Source organism: Triturus cristatus, chromosome 4_2 (assembly GCF_964204655.1).
Source record: "Triturus cristatus chromosome 4_2, aTriCri1.1, whole genome shotgun sequence".
Classification (NCBI taxonomy): domain Eukaryota; kingdom Metazoa; phylum Chordata; class Amphibia; order Caudata; family Salamandridae; genus Triturus; species Triturus cristatus.
Window position 1 is genome coordinate 31,125,613 of NC_140586.1, and position 26,561 is coordinate 31,152,173.

The 26,561-nt window shown below is 43.4% G+C and overlaps 1 protein-coding gene across 5 annotated transcripts in view; it reads left to right on the plus strand.

The window, feature by feature from the left end:
- Nucleotides 1–26,561, plus strand: part of IKZF4 (IKAROS family zinc finger 4) — a 218,582-nt gene that overhangs the window by 20,672 nt on the left and 171,349 nt on the right. For 4 of the 5 annotated variants that reach the window (XM_085600281.1, XM_085600284.1, XM_085600283.1 and 1 more), the window contains exon 2: nucleotides 19,782–19,836. In XM_085600281.1, coding sequence (XP_085456407.1) covers nucleotides 19,797–19,836 — 40 coding nt within the window. In that variant the 5' untranslated portion in view covers nucleotides 19,782–19,796. Of the gene's footprint in view, nucleotides 1–5,575; nucleotides 5,622–19,781; nucleotides 19,837–26,561 lie in introns of all 5 variants that reach the window. The other variant, XM_085600282.1, reaches the window with a different exon arrangement.

The window sequence follows — 26,561 nt, forward strand, 5'->3', positions numbered from 1 at the left end:
ACCTCTCCAACATTCAATACCTTAAATATGCTGACGACACTCAATTGTATTTGGAAATCGCTTCACCATTTGACATAAATACTCTAAACTGTGCTTTGCTAAAACTCAACAATTGTTAAGTCATAATCATCCTTTGCTAAATACTCTCAAACAGAATTCCTCCTGATTGCCCCTCACCCCCCCCCCCCCCCCCCATCACTCTGCACACACTCAAGACTGGCTCAAACAACTTACAGCGCTCAACTGCACCCCTCATGTTATTGACTCTGCACGATCTTTAGGTAGAACTCCTGACAAATAGCTAAATATGCAAGATCACATCAGTGCAACTATAAGGGGAGCCAATCATCAGCTCAACACTTTAAGAAAAATCAAGCCTTTCTTGCCCTCTGAAGACATTCAGTCTGCAGTCCAATCCCTAGTTATCTCACCCTTGGAATATAGATAGGTAACCCTAGCTGGATTACCTAAAGCTAGATTGGCACCTCTTAGAGCCAGCAATAGTACTGTAGTCATTTTAACTTACTTCTATTTCCTGTTAACACTCTTTGATACTTTTGTTCAAAAGTTGTAATTTTTGTCTCTTCATGTACCCTTTGAGATGTGTTGCTCTTCTGGAACTTTACATGTCCCACAAGATGGATGGTTACCTCGGTTCAACATTGTTATTCTGTTTTTCCACGTGCTCCTTATGATTTTTGTTGCTTTTTGGGTACCTTACATGCCCCTTTATGCCTTCGCTCCTTTGTACAGCGCTCTGATACCCTTACAGGTCTTGTTCGCGCTTTATAAAACTTTTAAATAAATAAACCATTTCTGGGAGCAGTTGGCTCCTGCGCTGGTGCGGAACTGGACAAAGGACATGGGAGTAACCTTCTCCCTGCCCAGACCCTCTCCTAGGAGGGTCCCCTGAATCTTCCCAACCGTTTCCCTAGGGTATTTAAGGGCTTACCTGGGTTTAGGTCCCTAGATTCGTCATGGGATGATATTCCGATCAGACACCACTGCATTTCTACCGTCTGGGCACTCTGGACCTCGCTGGACTTCGTTTAGCCCTGACTTCGTCTCCCTTCCAGTTTGCTGCATCGTCTGTACCTATGCATCATACAGGAACCTTCCAAGGTCTGCTGTGAAGCATCAATGACCCCTGAAGAAATCTCCCTTGGAGTGAAGGAGTCACTCCCCTGCATTCGCAGGCACCGCAACTAAGTGGACCGGTCTGCAGATCGTGGGCTCTGCAACACAGATGGTGGTTTTCCACAGCTCCTGAGGCCTGCCCTGCCCTCTCACCAAGTTTGAGGCCAGTATCCCTCGTGGGGGATTCAGTAACCGAACCCCTGTGCATCGCGTCCAATTTGCAGTTGCAAAGGCTTGTTGGCTTCCTTCCAAGAAGATCTTCAGGCTTCAAGTAACCCCAACCTCGAGCACCTCCAGTGACCAGAATCTTCAGCCACACAGCATCGTAGGCTGCATCTTTTGGTGAGCTGCTTGAGGTCCTCTCGCGACACCAGTCCCTCCGGCATGTGGGTCCATTTGAGGGTCACACTTCCTTCTTTTGTGCTCCCCTGATTGCTTGGGATCTGCCCTGACTTCCCTGCTGTTTGTGAGTCCCCTTGACCTTGCTGGTCCCGACGTGGCTCCTTCTTTGATTCCTGCGTTGGTTGTATTTGCCAAGGCTTGTCGGTGCTCCCACCGGACAAACACCGACCCTTCAGCACTGGACATCCTTCGTGGGACAGCTTGTGCACGGCTCCTGGTCCTCCTTAGCATCGCCTGGTCGTCACAGCTGCAGAGTCGAGGTCCTCGTCGTCCATCCTGCAACACCCGAGATCGGAGGGCATTCGTCTTCCAAGTCTCCTGGTCACTCCCAAGTGACATAGACTCTGTCCCCTCTGCTGGCAGGTACCTCTCATCAAGAATGCATCCTATGATTCCACCAGACACTTCTTCCACAGCGGCACTTTCCTGAAGTCCTCCATTGGATTTGACGGCGGTTTCTGACACCACTTCACCCGTATGCACCCGGCTTCCCTGGTGTAGGTAACATGGGTACTAGGGTATCCACGGGTGGGTTGGGCCTCCAGCCTTCTGCCTTCCACAGGGTTTCTTCAGGGTCCACTGGGAAGGGTCCTTAATCTTTAAAAACCCGACTGCGACTTGCACATAGAGTTGTGCGTAGCATGCGGTCTTGTTTCCACACTGCACACGCTCTCCTTGGGTTTCCAATCTACTCACCTTGGGTGGTTCCTTGGGGTCCCAGCACTTCTACGTCCTCTCAACCCTGTCTCGAGCCGAGTCGTGGTTCTTCTACCAATTTCTCAGTATATGATTTGGTCCCCCCACTGGGGCCGCTGTGTATTTCGTGCTATTTTCTGGGTTTCTTTGCTAATGTATTGTAGGCATTGTGTTTATCTCTATGTTGGAGATATTGGAACGTACTAGAGAGTATTATATAATAAATACATATTTTTAAAATACTTGGTGTGATTCTTTTTCACTTAATCTATACTATAAGTTTGCATTCTGGTAAAACATGCTGCTTTACACTCCTTCTGGACTAAGCCTGAAGGCTGCTCTCCACTGCTGCCGCTTAGAGAGCTTTCTAAGGTTGTCTAAGACCTCCTAAATCACCATAAGGGTTGCCTGGACTGGTGCAAGGTGCCCACTTACATTAGTGGACATCATATACTAGGCCAGCCTCTCACATCTATGAAGAGTATTACTATTTAATGGTATCTTGCCACTCTTGTACCCTCAAGTGCAGCCTTTAATTTAATGCATTTTCTAAATTATTTTTGACCTAGACTCTACTAAGTGAGTTTTTATTACCCTTTTTAGAGCTTCAGTTAACATTTTCTGAGAAAATGGCACATTCAGTGTCTTCACTGTATGCGCTACAGCAGTCATGAAGTCAGAAACATTGGGAAAACTAGATAACCCTATCAGTCTCTTATACAATTATACATTTGGCCTATGTTACCTATCACCTAAAGTGTTAACTGAAGCATTGTCGGCCATCTTGCCCTATTATTTTTCCACACTCATATTTGTGCTTAGCCAGAAGCAAATTCATATGTTGTCTGCACAAGACAGCTTGAGTAATCTCATTCCTTGAAGTTTAATCTTTTTAAAAATATAAGTCCTGTATGAGTTTACCTCTGCAAGCTGCAGGGCGAAAATGTACTTTATCACTAACATTGTGGCCTTTATTAATACTGTGACCAGCTTGTCAGTGCTGACTGTAGTAGTTAATGGTGACTAGTCAAGGAGTTGTGTCCAGCAATGTCCTTCAGTTATATTCACAGTATAACCAGTGATATCATGACACATCTTTATTCCATAAAATCTTTCATACCTGATTAGACTCGTATGCTATTACCAGACTTGGTGGGAAAGTATGGTGTTGCTCTGGTATCCAGTAATACACACAAATTAAATATAAGGTTTTACTTCCATTATTATTTGAAATTCGATACATCCACAGCTAGAAAATGTAATGAACCACATCTAGGTCACTTGAGTGTCCTAGTTCATACAAACTCCAAATCACTTGCATTTTCGGCTAATTTTGGACTTAACCACACTTTTATTTCCTCATAGTTCAGCCCTGAAATGTAAGTTTGTGGAAGAAGGTGTTTGTCGAATTGAGCACTAAAATACTTCTTACAGCAGGCCAATACATTGATTGAGGTGAAAAGCTGTGTAAAAATGTATAAAGGCATAGTAGATGACATTGCCCATAATTTATGTATGTGTTTTTATCAGTGCCTAAAACTTTGGTGAGGACAGCTTGAGTTATCAAAAAAATATTGCTCACTTAAATTTATTTTTGTAAATTTAGCAGTCGAAGATTTGGGAAAAAGATGGTAGTTGCCCTGTAAAGACTCGACCAATGTGTACACCGTTAAAAAGCCCATGTATTGGGTCCACCTTAAAGGATTTGCCCAAGGTGACCATCTGAAAGGGGCTCAACAGAAATGGCTACTTTAAAGTGGACATGGCCGAGATGTGGGCTTCAGTTTTTATCAATCAGGATTTGTTTCTAGGTGAAAAGAATACAAAATCATTGTAAGCAGTTTTGAAACATGACAGCAGCTGGGTTCCACATTCCTCATGCATCTGCCCCATTAGATTGCCAAAAGAAAGCCTAATTAATGGGTGGTAGATTACCTTAAAGAATAAAGTTTTCCGTCCCAATGCAATACTGGTGCATTTTAGAGATGTAGAGATGTTCTCAGTGGTCCCTGGAGGCCTGAAGCCCAGAGATGCAGCAACATTGGCAGATGTTTTCTTTTTTGAAGTTGTAGAACACACCTCCTGATAAGTGAAAAGATTCCTAACCCTTTCAGTTAGATCCTCTAACCCACCATCTTCCAATGATCCCCAATTCTGATCATGCAAGCAAACAGGTGATTGGTTACTGCTCAACCACTGTACAAATTTATAATGTTTAGATACTAAACTGACTTAGCTCTACAAACATCCATCTCAAAACTGGTCTACCAGTATAGCTTTCATAGTACAACTTCATTAATATTATCACCTTAAAATAACTCGTCTAGAATGTTCATCTGAATTTTACCAACTTTTGGATGGGTCTTCCAATATAGCCTCCGTAGCAGTTGCGTACCAAGCACATAGTCCTTTTAAAAAATGCATTGCATCTAACGTGTTCTCAACGGGCCAATTTGGATGCACAGAGATTTATAGCATGCAGAATAAAAGCAATGATTTTATATTTCATTCTTCTTTAAAATATAGTTTCATTAAGGGGAGACACATTGTTAGACTAAAACAGTTTGCATTCATTCAAATCATGTCATGCTCTGAACTCTTTTTATTTTTTATTATTTGTTTTTTAACAGAAGTAACAATACTCATCACAGCAACACGCAGTTTGAAGATCACTTCGATCCCGGGCGTTACAATCACCATAGAATCAACACTGCTTTTATCCCCCATTGTATACCACAAATACTCCAGGAGTCTGTCCCATCTTCCCACCTTTACACAGCCGTTCCCTTCACTTCTCATCCTCAGTTCACGGGGGCCTGCCATCATTGGAGTCTTTTATTTTAGTAATCATTTCCCACTCAGTTACCAAGCCGTCTACTGTGCCTCATCTTTCCATATAAGCTTAATATGCTGTTTGTCAGCGACAGCCCATTCCACTATATCTTTCTTCTATTGCTCCATCCATGACGGCTCGAGGTGCCAGGCAGTATATGGCAATCCAACGTCTCCCCAGAACCACCCCATATGCTATCATCCTAGCCTTCATTTTCAGCTGCGACTGCTTTGGGACATTGCCCATTGCCTAGTTTAATCAGCACTCCAACACCATCCCCGTGAACTGTGCCAGGGACTGTATTGCGTCTCCCCAGTAACCCACAATATGCGTACATCCCCATGTCATGCAGCTATTTGCCCGCAGCGTTTGCATGCTGTAGACATCACAGGATAGATCTTGGTGAGACTTTGTATGTCTTAAAGAGATAGTGGAAGTGTATGCGCTTAAAATGCACATTTAGAGACACCTGTTTTACTTATTCACAGACCTTTTTCCAATCTGTAGATGTCAGGTCCTCTGGGCAGTCCACGCCCCATCATTCCTGGGCTCGGTAAGTAGTCCCTTCCTATCCTTGACTAAAGCTGCATAGAGATGGGTAATCAACTTCCTGAAGCCAGCCAACGCCAGCAGTTCTTGCACTGATTCATGCTTGCTTTGCACATTGACCTTTTTTTATCTAGGCTCCAAAGCAGTCCCAATTATTTAATGGTTTGTATTTTTTAAACCAAGCTTAATGGCTTCATCTGTATTTTATAACGCTCTTAATACAGGGAAATTTCCCTTTTTGATCTGTCTTTTTGTAATGTATTTAGGGCATTGGTTGAGAACACATGCATTGATTTCTGTACAATGGTTAGTAAATCCACTTAGACTTTATTTTGTGCAGTGCCTTTCCAGGTACTTTGGACCCGTGCCAATTCTGCTTTCGAAAATCCTACATTTGCTTATACGCCTATACTGATTGAAGCAAAGCAATTTAAGCAAATTCTCACTGCAGGATACATTTTGACTTTCAGTCACCTGGAAGTGACCTTATATTGTGGAGCAGGGGTCTCCAACTTTTTCTGTAGTGAGAGCTACTTCGGCTCAAGGAAAGTCTTCCCGAGCTACTAGCAAATTTTATACCTGTAAAATAGTGACTACACTATGACCACCCAAAGCAAGATTTTCAGTAGTTACCACCCAAGTATACCAAGTGCGGTTACCAGCAGAAATGCTGGGAAAAAGTTCTTCAATATTAAATGCCTCCCCTTGACATATGAAGTAACATTCAAATCTTGACATGCCCAGTGGCACAAAGGACATAAGCACAGCAGTACGTCTCCCCAGCTCAGCTTGAATTATCATTCACCAGTTTCTGAAAATGCACATTTTTCTATCTAATACTACTTTCCACTGTGGGCAAACAAATTCAATTTCAACGATTTCGGATTTACAAATATTCATTTCATGATTTTCTGATGATGCACAGAGAACATTCATTTGTGAAAAGGCAGGCTGGGATGATATCAGGTCAAATCTACGGGTCTTCCTCAGGATGGGGAGGGGAAGCAATCTAGGGTGAGGTACAGTCAGGATACAGCCCCTGAGGAAGACCCGCCTGCAGAGGATATAAATTACCCTCATTGCACCAGGGTCGAAACGTCGACACTCTCCCACAGTAGGCCTGTACCTGATATCATCCCAGCCTGCCTTTTCACAGATGAATGTTCTCTGTGCATCATCAGAAAATCATGAAATGAATATTTGTAAATCCATAAGGCACTGGCCTATCTGTAAAACTGGTGTCACTATGAACCACATCCAGTTTTACCAAGGATACCAGAATGTGTAATTGATTGTTATTGAATTTGCCTTTTGGATTCCCCTTCTTTATATCTGTCCTACCTCACGAGCACTTTCCTTTTTCACACTCCCCTTGGAGCAACCTCTTTCTCTATTTGGAGCATTGAATATGGTGATCTGTTATAAAAGTAACTAAATAATAAACAGTCACTATTGGAGTGATATTTTGTGCCTTTGTGTCTTTTGAGGATATACTTATTTGCATTGTAAAGAAAATTGTGGTACATTAATGATACAATGCTAATTCTATATGTATCAGATGCCCTTTGACTAATGAATGTTTTTCAGAACTGAATTGTAGCTTTAAAGAAGTCTAGGACCGTTGTTTCCTATACCAATCGTTACCCAGGTCCATGGACAATTGTGGGTTACCCCATTATATTATAATGGATGCTCACCATAGCACCACGGATGCCTGGATTATGCCAGTAATGCCCACCTTTAAACTAGGGCCACAGTTGTGCCAAGGCTGGAAACCAGAATGATCAGGGATAAGACCACATATCAGTCATGAGCATTAATATGCCAGGAATAGGTACATATAGGCCAGTCATGCTCAGAGGATGGCTGCCAGAATACCACAACTAGACCAAGAATACTAAAATAGTCAAGGATTACCATAATTATGCCATGGGCACTATTATTTCAAGAATGGACACAATTATGCCAAATATAACACTCTTATGATGGGGCTAGCATATATGTTTGGCGGTTCTTGGCATCAGGCATAGTTTCAGGAAGCAATAGTGTGTATTATGGGCATAAACATAAATGTTGATGAATCTCTTAATTTTCTCTGGTCTGGATCATACCCTGTTCTCCTCAGGTCTTAAGCTGATCATGCATCTAACTGACACATTTTCACTCTGACTCCTGCAGTCCCGTACTTTGGTGGATCAGCACTGATTACAGCTCAGGCTACTGCTGCCATACTTTTTTGATGGTGCACTGTTCACACACATGTTGTGACTGATAAAGGAGGGACTGTAACATGGTCAATCTCCTTGTGGCTTAATTATATTTGAGATTGGATACAGACTGTCATGTAGCAGGTCTAATAAGCTGGCACAGTGTGTGTTTTAGTGTTAGTATGAGTTACTATGATAAGTTTGGCTGGCTGTCACTCTTAGCATCTTGAGATGATCAGTGCTGCCTTCTTTAATAGGCACCTACTCTGAAATTGATACAGGGCTTTGCTTCACCTCAGAGAGCTACTTTGAAGGTACTGGCGAGCTACCAGTAGCTCCCGAGCTACTCGTTGGAGACCCCTGTTGTGGAGCTTTTCAAAATGTAATCCTTGCCTCGGGTTCCCAAAATCAATCTTTCACTTACGCTTTGCACCATTATATGATTAAATTTGCGTATAGTAACCACATTAGTACTGCAGACGAATTTTTTGGTATCGCCTCTGTGTTATTTATGTTGTGCAGTTCCTTGCCTATCATTTCGGTGGCTTCCTTTTAGTTTTTGACATCTGTTTTTACCAAAGAGATTCTGCAATAATGGCTGTTTCATGGGTTTCCTTAGAGTGTGCAGTGGCCTTTCTATCAAAGGCATGCTTCAAGCCCTTCTGTGCCTAGCACAATAACAATATGTAATATACACGTGTTACTTTTATTTCTTAGACTTAAGGTGCAAGTGTTGGAACTTACCGCTGCACACTTGATAGCATTTCAAAAACATCCTTGTGGCCACCTGTACTTTTGATAGTTGTTCGCAGTGGGATTTTCCAAGACAAATGTTATGCAGTGTGAGTGTAGTATTTCACATCTACATTCAATCGAGGCATTGCACAACACCGTGCGTTCTTATTACAAGCTAACTTTATGTAGTTTGCATCGAGATGTTCTGAAAGTTCTTAGTTGTGCCACTGACCAATTAAGGTTTGCCAGAGTATGACAAAGTACCCACTGAAAGTGCAGAAATAAATATTTAGCTATTAAGTAACTACATGAAATGAGGGAAGGTGTGCTAGTACTCTTGTGCTTACCTTGTTCTGTTGTATTGCACCCTTTCTAGAGGCTCCAATCGCAGCATTGATTCCTGTTCTGAAATCTGCATCAGGACTATTCTGCCCCTTTTGTAGAGCTTGCTAAGTAGTGAGCCCAGTATTAGGAGGCCCCATGCTATGTCCTATGTCCAGTTTTAGAGGCCATGTTCACTGTATCGTATACAGTTTCAGAGGCCAAATCTGGAGTATTGTCAATTTCTAGCGACCACTAGTTGTGCTCATTTTAAGATGGCCACATGTTGAATTGTATATACATTTCTGGAGGCCACATCCAGAGCACTGTGTTGAGCTTTAAAGGAGACATCTGAGCTATTGTGTCATATTCTAGAGTCCTCATTTACAGATCAGTAAAGAGGAATTTGATTAGTGGTTAAAACTTGTAGTATACCAGACTGAGGGGGGGTGAAAACACCACAGAGTTATAAGGAATATATCAATGTTAATTTCTGGTAATTTGTTTAATTACATAAATAAAAAAATACTCCGGAATGGATTCCTCTAAAGAAAGATGAGCACTGTAGGATATCCATTGAGTTGTAGTTATTTATCAGTACATGTCACTTGTTTAGATGGATATTTATTTCATGACTATCCTGCATTAGGTTTCTATAGTAATAAGAAAGATGCACCTGATGTACTGACTGTACAAACTATGCAGGATCATTTCATAAAAATAAATTGAGAATCAATGTCGATATTGGTGCCTTTTCTAATTGCTATGTAAGTTTAGACCTTGTTTGTCTATTTAAATACAGATGCGTTGTGCATCTTTAGGGTAGGGTGGAGGTTCTCAGGAAGTAGCTGGAGGCTGGATTAAATTGTTTTGCATCTAGATTGGCTCTGGTGTGCACCAGTGTTTTATTTTTCTTCCATTTTCTGGGTATTCTTGCATGAATAAGTAAAACAGGCCCAGAGTATCCCATGAAGACGTTCATTTGAATGTTCTCTATTCAGCCAGTGGTCGTAATGGTCGTGTGGGTTGCAAAGTTTTCCCGGTGCAGTCGTTCAGGAGACAACACAAGAAACAAATCTTTTCTTACCTCAGATATTGTTGAATGGGATAAGTAGTTGGTTCAGACTTCCTTTATTTGATGGAATTAAATTTAATAAACAAGTGCACCAAATGGCAATCTTGATGTGGTTCTGTTTCCGACCTTGCTTTGTCCATTGACTTGTGTGTTCCTTTGTGCTGTATCGCTGTCACGAGAAGTCATGAGAGAACTTCTCTGTTGGCAGTGGATTTTGTTTGGGTTTCCTCAACTAGTCATGCGTGCAGATACTTTTTTTGCACCATGTGAAATGGTGTTAAAGGCTTTGAGAGTACAATTGAGGAATCCCTGAAACAGATTACATTACTCTGATAACACATTGTCGGAAAGTTGCACGTTTAGGCTAGGCCCCATCTTTATAGTTTTCCCCCATCCCAGCAAGTGAGTATCCTACGCTCCAGATGTAGGAATTGGAATGGGGTCCTCTGTGTGCATGTCACACCCCTTCTCTCACTACCAACCTGACTTCTCCTGCAAAGCGTAGACTCTTCTGTAGGTATAGTAACTACGCTGCTACATTGTATTACCATTTTTCATGGTCTGAGACCCAACCTCTACTAGTGTATCAGTAAAGGTTTTGTTATTTGTTTTCATGTTAAATGGTTTTCTTTATATCCAAATAGGCATGCCTTTTTCCGCCAGTTTCACTCATGCTATTTCACACCTGCCATAGACATTTGTTGGGGCTTGACTTATATTGAGCCTGCTTTGCTGCTTCTGGAAATCTCCATTTTTTTGTGGCAGCCGTCCAGGCTGACTGTTGTACTCTGTGGTAGATTAAGAATGAGAGAAATGCGGATACTATCTCTGCTCTGTAAAATCCAAAGTAAGTGGAAACCAGCATTGTTACTGAGAGCCGGGCAGCTGTGTCCTGCTTGAGTGAGGAGCATGACCGCCTTAGACTAGGTGCTTCCTAAACCAGCTTTCTCCAAATCTCAACCCTTACATTTTCTAGCAGAGCTAGGGAGTGTACACTTCCCACACTTCCAACCAGCTGTACTAATGAGAGGAAAACAGGAGGCCTCATTAAAAATAAAACATTATTAAAGCTAGCAACAACATTGTTCCCAGACAGCGTCTACTACTGTTATGGTAAGCATCAGTACCAATGTTTCTCTTGTTATCTCCCTACAGAGAGACACCCTAGAGGGATATAGGGTAAGCAAGCTTTGAGCTGCATGAATGGGAATGTAACTGCCACTATTTCCAATTCATATATTAGACCGGGGAGGACCTTCACCACCAAGGAGAACTTCCATTGCATCACCTGTATGGCACTTAAATGGGGATTGGGATGGACTTTCTAAGATAAAACGACAAGAATTGCATCTTGTCAGTAATGTCTTGTTGGTTTTAAGTCCATCAGTATGTTATCGGATCCTTTTAATGCATTTCTTAAAAAATCTAAAATGTATTTCAAAACAATTAGCATGCATTCTGCATTTATTAAGGGTATGCTTCGGAGGAAGTGCTGAGTACAGTAATCTTCGGCCGCAAAGTATGCTCCTCACCAAATACTGACATTCATTACAAACATAACTACATATTTAAGGTTAAGTGAGGTCTCTGAATGATAAGTTTGTGGTTTAACGATTAGGGTTGGGCGGAATATTCCATTCTAGTACCTGTGCAATTGGCTTGATTTTGGCAACTCCGTGTTACTCTTGTAATGCGGAGTTCTGGGCAAACTACGACAAATCGCCACGTTTCAGAATTTCTTCTGGCGCTCGCCAGGACCGGCTCTAGGGTGGTGCGATCGGGGCCCCAGCACCGGACGCTGATTTGGAGGTCCGGGAGTAATTTTTTGGGGGATATTAACATTTTAAAAGCACCTCTTGTTGTGTTCCTGTTGTCCAGAAATTTTCAGGCATTAATTAAAATGTCAAGATATCTCCGGTCGTCTTCCTGGAAAGAGACTGGAGGTTTGTCTAGTGAAAGTTTTGAATCATGGAAAGGTAGCGCAGAGGGTTAGTGTTCCTGCTGCTAAGAATGTGTACCATGCAGATCGCAAAGTGAATATAATGTAAATAGGTCAGTGGGTTACTGCTTCTGTAAGAGAGACCCTTGTGTTACTTGCAGTTTATAAGTTTAAATCCTAATATAGAACATTGAGCTATTAACTGTCATCAAATAGCTGCATGCAAACTGCAAGGTATATAGTTAGAGCTATATGATTTGTGGCTCAGTCTTTCATTATACTAATCTTCCCAAATGGGTTCATTTGGGTAGAAAACTATTCTTATTATTAAAGAGAACCCCAACAATGGTGTTACGTTTTAAATTCTGAATTTGGGCTTTTCCAGAATGTGGACCTTCAAACTATATTGCCTACCAGTATCAATGACATGTCACTCCTACACTACACCTTGTAGTCATGTCTGATGTAACATTTCTTATACAATACACTGATTTACACACACACACTTGTCTCTGTGCAATGTGCTTGTGATGTAAAGTGCTCTGACCCCTTACACTGGTATGAGTGGTGCTATAAAACTAAATGAATCTGAGCGACAGTGGTTTTGGAGACTTGAGGGGCACTGTTAAAGGGTGCTAGTGAGAGAATTCATGGCAGAGGTGGTCATTGGGGGGGGCACCAACAAATCTTGTCACACAAGGCGCCACCAGCGCTAAAGCCAGCCCTGGCGCTCGCTGCCAGATTGGTAAGTTGGGAAGCGCAAGCGTGATTTGCGGACGCTAGGAGGACATCTGGCGAGAGTTTTCTAACGCAGGCAGTCGCGACCATTCGCGGTCACAAGGCTGCTGCTAGAGTACAAAATCTACCCGGGCAAGCAGCAGAATCAACTAGAGTAGTTGCAACTTCTGGTGCCCTTTGTGGTGCTGTTTTCGCCGTTTAATTCAGCACAAAATGTGCTACTGGTGCTAAATCACAGCACGAGCAACGCATCATGACTATTTCTGCCCATTGGTGGAACTCCGCTTAATCTACGGAGTTTTTATGTAACTGCGAAATTCCACTGAGTCAAATTCCGTGAGTTCTGCCCACCTCCAATAACGATCTCCAGATAGTTTAATTTTTCATTCCTCTTTAAACAAGTAAACATATTTTAATGGATTCCCTGGCCCAAGTGGGGTTTTATTATTATTGTACTCTCCTGGGCCTCTACACACTCTTCCTATAGGATGACATCTAGGTCTAAAACATTCACTGCTGAATGCAGCATTTTGTGCTGGTAATTGATTTTTTGAATGTCACTCTTGGCCTCACTCTGTATGGTTCAGTTCTTGGGGTATCTTTGTAACTTTTTCGTTCTAAAAATGCACTAATTTGGTCCTCTGTCGCAAGTATTTTCCGTATACTTTTGAATGAGAGACTCCAAAAGTTGACATACTACAAGCATGGTCTTCAGAAATGAACACACAGCACTAAAGGTGCCCTGGTGCTTGACACAATACTCCAGATGTGATGTCTAGTACTGCAAAATACTTAAAACACAAACCCTTTTCTGTGCACCCATATGATACTTCAGCCCTTTTTCATGCGTTCTTGATGGCTAGTGACATACATATGACTACAGTGGATACATTACAGATTGAATTTTGAGATTGGTGGTCACATATATTTGTGCACTAGTAAAACCCCTCTTCAGGTAGTTGGATGCTGCGTTTCTGTCTTTTTTGTTATCTGCGCGTCAGTAGCACATCACTGTGAGATTCTTAAGTCAGCTGAGGAGCCTGTGGTGCCAGAGGGAAATCAGCAGGATTTGCCCCGAGGGAGGGGAGAAGAACTGCTGTTTCAGCCAAGATCTTCTGTGTGTCACATGAGGACGTTTTGATGAGTCAGCTGCATTGTAATTCAGTGCATGATCATGTACATTAGTGGAGCACTTCGACAGAGCAGACTATCCTTGGATCTCTGAATGGAGCTTTACAAGTAGTGTTTAGTCCTATTGATGGCTGTGAGTGGCACTGGCGGATTCCAGCTATTGAGGACCTGGGGGGTGACAAGGGGGCAACAAATGGGCGCAAAAATGTATAAACTAAATTCATGCCGACTTGCATTACATTATCGTTTTAAAGTTAAAATGTTTAACATTAAAACAGTAATGTAATGCATATTGGCGATTTAGGGCATAATACACATGAAATACACATTTTTGAAAAGGAAATAAAATTCACTTACCTTGCCGCACGTCCTCGCTCCGTCCCTGTATTCTTCTCTCCTCTGGCCCAGCCAACTCCCCTAAACCGTCCTGGCGCTGCTCTCATGCTGTTAACCAGCATGAGATCAGCATTAGGATTGGATGAAGCAGATTCATCAGTGCTTCAAAGGGCACTGGAAGCCTTTTTCTCTGTCTCAAGGTTTAAAGTGTGCATGTCTGGCTGGCCGTCGCAAGACGGCTGGCCAAAGAGACGTGCGCACTTTTAAAGTGCCCAGTCCATCACTGATCTCTGCTGCTGCCAGTCATTAGCGGACGGCCCCTGTTCTGAGACTCTGCACGGGGGTTTGCAGAGTCAATGAAAAATAAAATGGTAATTTTGTCTATTACCATTTTATTTTTCATCTGGGGGCATTTTAATTAGTGGGGAGATGCTCCACCGCCTTAATGGAGAAGGCAACCTGTTAGATCTGGGGGTCTCTAGTTGGCAGAGGTAGGTACCACTGTCCAAATAGGGACCCTTGCTTCTAGTCAGGGTAAGGGGGATACACTCTTTAGATACCCCCTGCTCACCCCCTTGGTAGCTTGGCACGAGCAGACAGGCTTATCAAAGGCAATGTGTAAAGTATTTTTACCAAAACTCACAGTAACACAGTGAAAACACCACAAATGGACTCCACACCAGTTTAGAAAAATAAAAGTATTTAATCTAAACTAAACAAGACCAAAACGACAAAAATCTGACGTACACAGTTCAAGAATATGATTTTTAAAGAGTTCTAGGGTTTGCGTCAAAATCACATTTGCGTCGCGTTTAGCCCAAAGTACCTGTAGATGCGACAAAAGTTCCAAATGGAAGCTGCAGCGTTGAAAAACAAGCGATGCGTCACTCCTGAGACCCTGGAGAGGCGATGCGACAGCCCCGCTGCACGCAGCGGGTATGTTGCGACGAATCTGGTCTGTATGGGGAGGGATACTCGATACCTTGTATGGATTCCGGTGCGCAGGTTCGGTAGGAAGCGTCTCGCACAGGCACGATGCGACTATCTCGGGTGCGGCGGCGATGCGCGGCGTAGCGTCGATCTTCTCCTCTCGCGGCCCCTCAATACGATGGCTCTGCGACGATGTTCGCAGCCACGTGATGCGGTCTGCAAGCAAGCGGTGCGACTATCTCACCCAGCGGCGACAGGCTCTGCGACGATATTCGCAGCGACAGGAATCTTCCTGCACCGGGGCGATGCGCTCCGCAAACGAGTGATGCGTCGGCTCTTGCAGCAGCAACAGGCGCTGCGACGATCTTCGCACTAGCGACGATGCGCTCCGCAAACGAGCGATGCATGAAAGTTGCAGATCTTCTTCTTTACTTCTTGTCCAGCTTACCAAACAGCAGGCGCAACTTCCAGAGGCCCCACAATAGGATCAAGCACTCTAGGAAGGGCAGAACTCACTCCACAGAGTTCAGGGGGGAAGCTGGGGGTGAAGTCCTTTTGTTCCTGGGACTTCTTAACAGGAAGCCAGTTATCCTCAGGCCCTTGGAGATCTCTTCAAGCAAAGGGACACAGCAACAGCAAAGTCCTTCCCCTCTCCTTGGCAGCAAAGCAACTGCAGGTCAGCCCACAAACACACAGCAGGACAGTCCTTCCTCTTCAGTCTTGCAGCTTTCTCCTTGGCAGAGGTTCCTTCTTGATTCCAGGATGATCTAAAGTTCTGGGGTCTGGGTCCCAGTATTTATACCAATATCCTCTTTGTTCTCTGAAGGCAGAGAGGCCTTTGCCTAGTCAGAACCAGTTCTGGTCAGTCTTGGAGCACTCTGTTTACAGGACTCCTTTTTTCCTTTGACAGTGTAGGCCAGAGCCATCAGACACACTACAGGAGGTGGAGCCAGCATTGTGGAGGGAAAGCACAGCCCTATTCAGGTCCCAGGTGCAACTCCTCCCACCCATCTACATGGAGATCTCTCTATTCAGCCTTGTGCTGACTCACCCTGTCTCCGGGAATTCCCCAGCCCTCTGGAATTCCCCAGTCCCTGTCACTCAAAACTCCAGACAAGGAATACACAGCCTAGCAAAGGCAGGGTTGGATGGTTAGACAAGAAAATAACCTACTTTCTAAATGTGGTATTTTCAAACACAGAATGCTAAAACCAACTTCTCTAAAAGATGTATTATATCAGTCTGAGTTCAGGCATACTAAACCCGAATTTCTACCATGTTCCCTGAGTCAGTTTAAGATTATAAGATGTAATAATCAAACTGCCCATTCTGGCCTATGGAGAACAGGTAGCCTTGCAATAGTGAAACACGAAAATGGCTGTAATTCACTATTAGGACATGCCACACACATCAGGGCTTGTTTTACCTTGTACTCACAATGCACCCTGCCCTTGGGCATACCATAGGGGTGACTAATATGCAGAAAAGGGACGGTTTAGGGACTGGCAAGTGGGTGCACTTGCCCAGTCAGCATGGCAGTTAGCAACTGCACACAGGCACTGCGGTGGCAGACCTGAGACACCATTTTAGGGCTACTCATGTGAGTGGCACAACCAGTGCTGCAGGCCCACTAGTAGCATTTGAATCACCAGCCCTGGCACACTCAGTGTACTTTACTAGGGACCTACTGATGAATCAAATCTGCCAATCATGGATAACCAATCATAGTAACAATTTATACAGAGAGCATATGCACTTTAGCACTGATCAGCAGTGGTAAAGTGCCCAGAGTCCTATAGCCAACAACCACGGGTCAGGAAAAACAAAGGAGGAAGAAGCAAAAGTTTGGGGACAACCCTGCAAAAAGGGCTATTTCCAACACACCCCTGATGTGTCTATCTTAGTGCTGGAACATTAATGGTACTGTCGCTCAGAAGTCAGATCGATTGGCTTAGCTGCATGCAATCCAGAAATTCATTGGCAGGAGAAGCTGTAAGTTAGGATTGGTGTTCCTCCAGCATTGTGTGTTGGTCCTAGTAGTGCATAGCTATGGTCAGTTGTAGGTCTGGAGTTGAGTGCATGGATAAAGCTATGTGTGGATATCAATACCAGATAATGGGGAGCTTCTGTTTGGGACTAATAAACGTTGGCAAAGCTTTGCAAAGCCCATGCTACTGACAAAGATGAGAGCTGATTGCCTATAGCGAGGTGGGTGTCACACCTGTATATGTTTCCCAGCACTAGATTGTCGGGGAAGCTACAGGTGAGCGAGCGGATGTTTTGTCAGACTTGTGTGTCAGTTCTGCTGTAGGCTAAGAATGAGACACAGTGTGGAGGTCTCGTTTCTGCAGTAGCACCAAGCATTACAGGTCAGGATAAAGGTATATCGGCAGGGCCGTGCGTAAATGTTGGTCTTGCAATATACAGATTGGTGCTTCTTAGGACTGGGATGGGTCAGTGCTGTGTGGGTGCCATTGCCATACTGAGATGACATTGGGCCATCCTTCAGGGACATCCTCTATCATAGAGTGTGAAAATCACGCCTTAGTAAGATTTCAGTCACTTTAGTAATGTCTCACTCCATTGGCTTTCACTGTTAAACCACTGTCAGTCTGCTCTTTTCAACCCATTGAGTAGTACCATATTGTGGCTCTGTACTTGCATCATCACAGATGCCTGCTCTCAATAGGATCTTAGTGCGCATACCTTTGTCACTGGACAGTGGATACAGCTGCTTCGTAAGTATCTCTAGGATCCGTCTTGTCCTTGATCCAATGCCATAAGGTAACTGGACACTAAGGGGGTCCACACCAAATATGCTTGCAGATATTCCAAAAACCCTACTCCTTTCTGTTTGTGCTGGGGTGGTGTTTTATTCATACACAGATGTATTGTTGAATTTGTATAGCCTTTATTTCACTGTTGAAGCTGCTACTTATCGGTGCCCTTTCTGGGTTCATAGTAGGTAGAATGTGGGTTTTGTTTCACATGCAAGGATACTATTGAATGCAGTCTGCGAGAATTAGGAGTATGTTTAATCATGTACAACTAACTAGTAGCTGAACTTCACATAAAGTGTTATAGGAAAAGTGAGAATAGCTACGTCTTACATGCAGGCACTTACCAATTTATAAGCTTGTGCCCTATATTTACATGAAAGGGAAGAGCAAGGCTTTTACCACTCGTTAAAATTCGAGGGAGTTATTGATGGTTTTTATCTTGTAGAAATTGAGTACCAGATCTTGGGTACAACCAGCTTGAGCAAAGGCTTCGGCCTGTGGAAGATAATTTTAAGGGAGTGAAGGTCCCAGGTGGGGCCAACCTTGAGTGAAGCAATCTAGTTTGGCAGTAAGTACAGATTTTGTTGAAAGAAGAGTGGTCCAGTGAAGTGAAAAGCTTTAAAGGTGATTGGTCTAGCCACAGATAGTCATTTTAAAGACTGAAGGGCTTGTGGGACGCAAGTCTAGATATGTTGATTGGAATGACGTCTGTCAGTTGTGTTGTGGATTTCCTATATGGTCATTTTAATGAGGGGCTCAGAGATATAGGGAGTAGGCATAGTCAAAACTGAACGCACTCAGAGTATTGGTTTATACTGTTTGAGTGTTACCTATACAAGGGGAATTCGATGTACGAATCTCATTAATAATCCATACTTGCTGGGGGCCACCAGGAAATTAAATGAGCTGTTGTCCAGAGTCGCATGATGCTGAGCTAAAATGAGGCCGCGGATCGAGCCGTGCTCCGGAGTCAGCTGCTTTGGCTGCTGCACCACACCTGTCCCACATTATCTACAAAGTCACTTACGCTACCTGATTTGCGTGTGCCACACTGAAGAGGTTGGCGTCCATAATAGCTTCCAGATTTATCACTTCTGTTGAGAGTTTGGTGATGGATCTTTATCTTTTGGTGAGATGGTGAAGAGTTTATAATTGGTCTATTTTCAACATGCTTCTGTTTTTAACCTGTTTAGTTTGAGGTGTTTAAGTAGCAGCCATTAGTAAACGTCTTGGAGGAATCTAGATCTGATGGACTTGAGAACAGGAATCAAGATCTGATGGATTTTCATTCTGTGATTTGGAGGTTATCACAATAGTTGTAGCAGGCGAGTCTGAGTAGGTAGATGATATCAGATGAGAGGTTTGAGGAAAGCTTTAGCATGAAAGAGGTGATGGAATTTTAAAGGTCTGTAACTGTAGGGCGTTAACCTTGAAGAAAAGGGTAGAAGTGAAATGATGAAGGATCTGTTAGGAAGGAAGCAAATCTTTGTAGAACAGTACGTTGTATTTCTTTGTTGTCAAGTCTCTTTAGGAATGTGGGGTGCTATGCAGTATTGCACGTGGGAGCTTAAGTAACAAAAGTGACACAACTCTGCTTGAATCGTATGTTATTTTAACATCCTCCTGTAACTTTATCTAATGCGGCTTCCATGCAAAATCAGGTTTGGCAGTCCAAAAGAAGGTTGTTTCCTTTAATGAATGCTGGTGTTAGGCTGAAGGTTGATCCTATTATAAATTGCTTAGGAACGGACCATGGATATCAGCAAACAGAACCATACTGCTTCTCTGTGTTTTTTAATCACACTTCAATAATTTCTTCCATTTTGTTGTTTGCAATAACAAATGTGCAAACTTCAGAAGCCGAATAATCATTGAGTTTTGCTTTAGAAGTCCTAATGGGAGGGTGGAGCCTGCTGTATGCCAGGTCATCCACTACCCAATTGAAATACTTCCTTCTGTTTTTCTTTTCCAGCCACGTACTCCGAAGATGGATATAGAAGACTGCAATGGACGCTCCTATATCTCTGGTACATGATTTTACTGTCTCTTGCAATTATTCAAATCCAACAATTTAATTATTTATAGTTTGTAAAGCCACATGCAAATTTATCTCCTATAGTTTGCTGTATAGCAGAACCATTCTCCAGGATTGTTAAGACCATACACGGCACCCTTTAACCATTCTCAAGCATATGACCCATTACAATGATCTGTGACATGTATGTTTTATATTTAAACGTTAGTAGATGTGCTGCTGTAGATGGCATGTTGTGCACCCTACAGCATTTTAGTTTTGGGATACGTTTAAATGGGACCGGGGGGGGGGGGGATTCCGGACCCCCCGCAGAATAATGTTGCCCACCACCAATGGGTAGAATATTTTAAACCCCAGTATGCATCCTCGGAGGATGATCAGCTTATAGGGTCCATTGAATTAACATTCTTCTCTGGAGAGGTATTTACGCTAGGTGATGTAGACAGGGCTTTGAATACCATAATTCCAGGTCGGACTCCTGGAATAGATAATATTCCAGGTGATTTGTTTGTAAACTATAAAACATCTTGGCAGCTATATATAAGATATCTAGCAAATGCTATTGCCTGTGGGGCTCCGATCCCGGCCTCTTGGAAAGGGGCCGAGATAATACCGGTTTTCAAAAAGGGGGACAAATCAGCTGCGGCAAATTACCGACCTATAAGTCTTATTGACTCCATCCAAAAGATAATGGGCAGACTGATTCTTCATAAGATTCAGTTATGGATGGATGAGGAACACATTCTTACACCATTGCAAGTGGGTTTCCGTCCCTTTACAAGTACCATAGACCAGGTCTTCTGTTTTATTAACATCTATTGGAAGACAGTTGTTCTGGGAAAAGGAGCCCTATATGTGGTATTTGTAGACTTGAAGGCAGCCTTCGATCTGGTGCCTCGACGAAGGATGTGGGACGTCCTTAGTAAACTAGCAATCCCTGCTGATTTGTTGTCCTTGATCATCCGCTTACATGAGGATAATCATGCGCGAGTCAGGTGGGGCACAAGGGGTGAGGTCACCGACTCCTTCCCGGTATCCAGGGGTGTACGTCAGGGTTGTGTGCTTGCACCTACCCTGTTCTCGCTCTTTGTGAATGGGGTGGCTGACTTCCTCATGGAGACCCCCACCGATGCTCTTGTGTTGGCTAACGAACGCATGCCTGTCCTCATGTTTGCGGATGATACTCTGATAGTGTCTAAAACCCCTAGCGGATTACAAAAGGCCCTGAGTAGATTTGAGGCCTTTTGTTCATCTCGTGGCCTCATAATAAATACAGAAAAGACTAAATTTATGACATTTAACGAACACAAGTCTTTTCGGGGCAAGGTTTTTATGAACAAGGTACCTCTTGAGAAAGTAGATGCCTTTACTTACCTGGGGGTCATGCTTCAGTCAGATATGAGCTGGTCTAAGCAAATCAATACAGCCACTCTGAAGCATAAGCAACAGGCTGGGATCCTTGCAGCTAACTTTAATACCTCCTTTACCAAGCCTATTAGTCCATTAATGGTGATTTATGGTCTAAAAGTCCTAAGCTCTACCCTTTACGGTGCCGAACTTTGGGGGTTCCAGAATTTATCCACCATAACCGTTGCTGAAAATACATTCTTGCGAAAGGTTATTGGTGTCCCGCAAAGTACTCCCACGTGCCCATTATTGCTTGATATGGGTAGGAAACCTATAAGGGATTTGGCCAAACTCCGCCCTCTCTTATTTTGGAGAAGATTGTGGTGCACAGCCGAACTCTCACATTATGTAAAAGGTTTAAAAGATGTAATGGATACAGATCATCACCATAGGATTAAGTGGCTGGGGGAAAAAAGGTCACTGCTGGTGAATTTAGGCTTGAGAGACCTCTGGGAGGATCCCCAAAATGCTTCTTTTCCCTCTAAGAAGGTTTTGAAGGAGTTGTATTGGGATATGACAATGGCATCAATGCGAGCTAAGGGTGCCTCAAAAGTACTGTCTGGTCCGTTTCTTGAACTGAAGTCAATGCCTGCCCTAGAAGACTACTGGGACTTCATTGAGAAACCTTTCGACAGGAAGTTATACTTTCAACTGAGGACCCTACCAGTTAGATCATTTGATGGTAATTGGGCAGGGGTTAACATGAAAGTTTGCCCAAAATGTTCTGACAGAGATGAAACAATTAGCCATTTGTTGTTCTTTTGTCCACTATACAAAAAACCTCGCGCGAAGTGGGTTATCCCTATTTGTAAGATCCTGGGCTTTAGGAAACATGAAGAGGCCTTAAGAATACTCACTACGGATCCATCGCAGCCTATAGCCATAGCCATGGCTAAGTTCCTAGGTTGGGCTTGGTCCATTAGACTAAGGGCGTTGACTTAGATTGTTTGATTGTCTTTGCCTCAGTAATGCCGCCAAGCTTCTTTTCGTCGTAATTCGATCAAGATAATTCTGATTGATCATGGGTTTTTAGCAAAAAGGACAGGGGAAAGTTTCTTCTTTTTATTCTTATGAGCAATGTATTCGGCAGCCATCATGTTTAATCTGTTTTTAAATGTTTTAGAATTCAGAATATTTATTGTCTTAAAAATATTGTATGTGTGTATCTGCTTTTATGACAAAATTGTCGAACAAAGCTGTAATGAACTGCAATTATTCAAATCCAACAATTTAATTATTTATAGTTTGTAAAGCCACATGCAAATGTATCTCCTATAGTTTGATGTATAGCAGAACCATTCTCCAGGATTGTTAAGACCTTACACGGCACCCTTTAACCATTCTCAAGCATTTGACCCATTACAATGATCTCTGACATGTATGTTTTATATTTAAAGGTTAATAGATGTGCTGCTGTAGATGGCATGTTGTGCACCCTACAGCATTTTAGTTTTGGATGCCAACATTGCAAGTTGGTCTTCTTTGAAGAAGTTGTTTCACTTTTGAAGTGATACCTTTCCCAAACCCCATAACGCATCAGAACACAGACTCCACCTCAAATTGTTTATTTCCCACTGTTGGGTTCAGACCTATCTTGGAGGGATCTGTAATTTTGTTCATAAAAATGCCAACCTAAATATGCAAGGTCCTTTTCTGGCCACTGAATGCTTCAGAGCTGAATCGTACAAAGAATCCTGGGATGAGGTTGAATGAGTATGACTTGTGTTGATGGGGGGGTGGGGGCGGTTATATAGAACATTCCGTTTTAAGTTCTGCCCCCACCTGTAGCAAGTCGCCTTGGTTGGACCAGCACATGACCTGTAACCTCTGCCTCCAGAAGGACCATGGCGAGTCCACCTGTCTAACGTGGAAAGTATTTTGATGCAAAAAGACCATTTGACACTGAAGGGATCGATGGGGTGCATTACAGGATGCAGTGCACAGTCTGGACATAGTCTTGAAGCAACTTACTCCCTTGGTGAAACACCAAGCCTTGTGGCAGTCCGGTGAATGAGGAGCAGAGTCCTGAACAGATGACATCTAATAACTCCAACATTGAAGAGCAGTTTTTTCGATGGTCCTCTATGAAATCCACACCCAGGAGTAAGACCACACCTTGCGATTCACACATCTCATACCAAGCATCCTGTTTTGATCTTCACCACTGAGCCGCAGTTCCAGTGCAAGGAATAGCCCTAGAGCACCATGCATTGACTCCCAAACCACCTTTGAGTGGGCCTCAAGAGTCGACACTGCATACTGTTCCTGAAGCCCCTTGGTCAGAGACTCCTTGTGCTCCAGAAACAGAGCCTTGATGATGAGATAGTAAGCCTCAAAGTAGATAAACTGCTTAGCTCACCTCGGAACTGAGGTAGGCCCTGAAGTCGACATCGAAGCCAGACTTGAGCTCCATTCCAAGTAACCCTCATTCCTGCCGAAGACTAATGCGACCAGTCTGATGTATGGGAATAAAAGATTTACATTGACCTAGTCCCCGGCCATTCCCATGCACCGCCTCCTCCAACAGGATGACCACACGTCAAAAATAAATGCTACATTACCTTTGAGGCAGTTTCAGAGGAGCTTACGGCTTACCTCATACCAATGAAACTACCCAGGGAACCCACACTACCACCTACACCATCACCGCTACAGTCTATTGAATCAAACCTTTTGATGACCCGATGCCCATGGATGACAGAAAGAATCCATTGCACTTTGGAGCCATATCCAATTGAACCCTCTTCCCTCCCCAATGATACGACCGCCTGTCACACTGTCATACAAAGTCCAGAAGACCACCGCAAGATTAAACCTCATGTGAGGTAAGAGGAAGATTACTTTCTCAGCAAGACCCTCGAAAATATGGAGTGGTATGTGGAATTACTACCCATGCTTAAAAGCATTCTGAATTGCTCCACTGGGAATTTTAAGGACCCAATCAAGGGCACAAGTTGTCACACTCGTGGTGGAGAAAAAACACAAGCACACTCCAGAAGATCTCATTTTCGTTTGTTATGTTTCACCCAATTTTGTTGTCTCCTGCATGACATGCAGATAAGCATTTATGAAGGCTGTGAAGGATATTGCTCTTACAGATGAGGATAGTAAGAAGTTCAATGCTGCAAGTTGGTGGGTATCTGTGGCAGCTGTCAGGGCGAATTGTCACCTCCATCAGCTTGCTCTCCGGGCATCAGTGGGAGTAAATGGAGGACCTTGTAAAGCACCATCCTGAAGTAAACACAAAAAGTTAGGGATTTGTCCAAGAGGGCAAAATAATCTCTGTTGCCAAGATCTGGTGTTTGCTCGATGCTACTTATGCAGCTCTCACGATGTGAAAACCAGCATCCTATTATGCAATCATTCTTGATTTAGTGTGTCTGGTTTCTGGCTTGAGGTGCACCGCTAGCGCACTGGTTTCACTTCAATGGGGAACACCTCTTTGGCTCACAAGTCGACCGCATGCTGGAGAAAATCCAAAAGGATTTCAATATGCCAAAGCCAATGAGTGCACTCCAAAACCAGCAATATCTCAGGATTTTATCGCCAGCAGTTAGGTGCTGCACAAATGCAGTACCAACCACAGCAGCCCTCTCATAAAGATCAGTTTGCTGCAGAGCCATACATTAGAGGCGTGTTACATGCCCAGATCCACGTTAAGGCCAGTGGTGCTAAAAACAAGGGCACCTTCTACACAGTCCTGTCAAGAAATCTACATCTGGAAATGCATCCGTTTATGACTTACCAGTGGAGGGATACAAGTTGAACCAGTGGGTTCTCTCCATCATCACCCAGAGCTACTGTCTGGAATTCCACCTCACTCTTTTAAACACTCAGCACAGTGCCAGTAACTCAGGTTTGTGTAGGTGGAGTTCATTATCAATCCAAAGTACTATTTTATGAGGTCATAACAGCCCGTTGTGTGTGCACCAATTTCCCGACTGTTGTAGCAGCGCATCTTTTACACAATGGCATTACTGTCTTTCCTCACCTAGACAACTGATGGTAAAGAGCAGCAATTAAGTACAATGCCTTTCTCACACCCAACAAGCTATTTTACTCCTAAATACATAGGGATTCGCCATCAAAGCACAGAAATTCCATCTTTGCCCCCTACACATAGAAGCATTCTTGGGGGCTATTCTCATTACAGTGACTGACAAAGCCTACCTTAGTCAAGAGTGATGGCTTTTCAAAGGCTATTTCCCCTTCACTAGACATTGCATCCTCTGACAATGAGAACACTAATCAAACTGTTGGAGATTATGGTGTTTTCCGTTGTGCACTAGTTTCAAATGTCTAATTTCACATTCACTCTTTCCAAGAGAGACAATGGTCACAGGTGACTGGCATGTAAGACTATTGTTAGTCCAGTGTTCAGCACAATGAATAATAGTGGAAAACAAAAACTTGTTACTGGGCTGGTTGCTTCACGATGCCCGAGCCGCAAGTGTCCATCAACACTAACTGCTCCCTCATATGGTGGGCAGCATACATGGACCAGCTCAATCTAGGAACAGTGGTCTTCGCAGCAACTTCACCTGCACATCTGTGTACTGAAAGTGATTGCAGTTCAGCTGGCAGTATGTGCGGCTCATTTGCAAGTAAACAGTGCTCATTCACACAGACATCACCACCATATAATACGTTCAAAAACAGGGGGGTATTCCCTTACCATAGCTGTCCACTAGATCACATACACTTTTGAACTGCACAATTCATCAGCAAGTCTTCCTCCTAGCAGAACATCTCCTAGGAATAGACAAAAACGTTGCTTGTGTGTTTTCCTGAGCAGGTCGCCAAATACATGAATGGGAAATCAGTGCTTATGTGCTTCAACAATACTTTTATTTCTAGGCGAAACCAGCGGTAGACCTGTTTGCCTCACACGAGAATGCAAAGTGCCACAGTTTTGCCCACCAATTTTTGAGCAATGCCCTGTGGATCTGCTGACCAGGGTTATTTTTTACGCTTTCCTCCACTCCCACTCAGCCCATAAGTAGTGAGGAAGATGTGAAAAGCATCACTGGGGCTAATCCTCATAGTTCCTACCTAGGCTCAGCAGCAGTGGTACTTACTACCCCTGGAAATGGCTTTTCATTCCCATGAAAAACTATCACTGTGCCATCTCTGCTCATGCAGTAGCAAGGCCAGTTGCCCCATCCCAAGCTGAGGTTACTCAGTCTTGGGATTTGGTACCTGAGGATTTTAATTTGTTTATCTCGTGCTTCATGAAACCTAGCTGTAGATTTCCCACACAGTTAATCTTCCTCCTTCTGCAGCTCTTTTAAATTGATCAGCTATTATTCA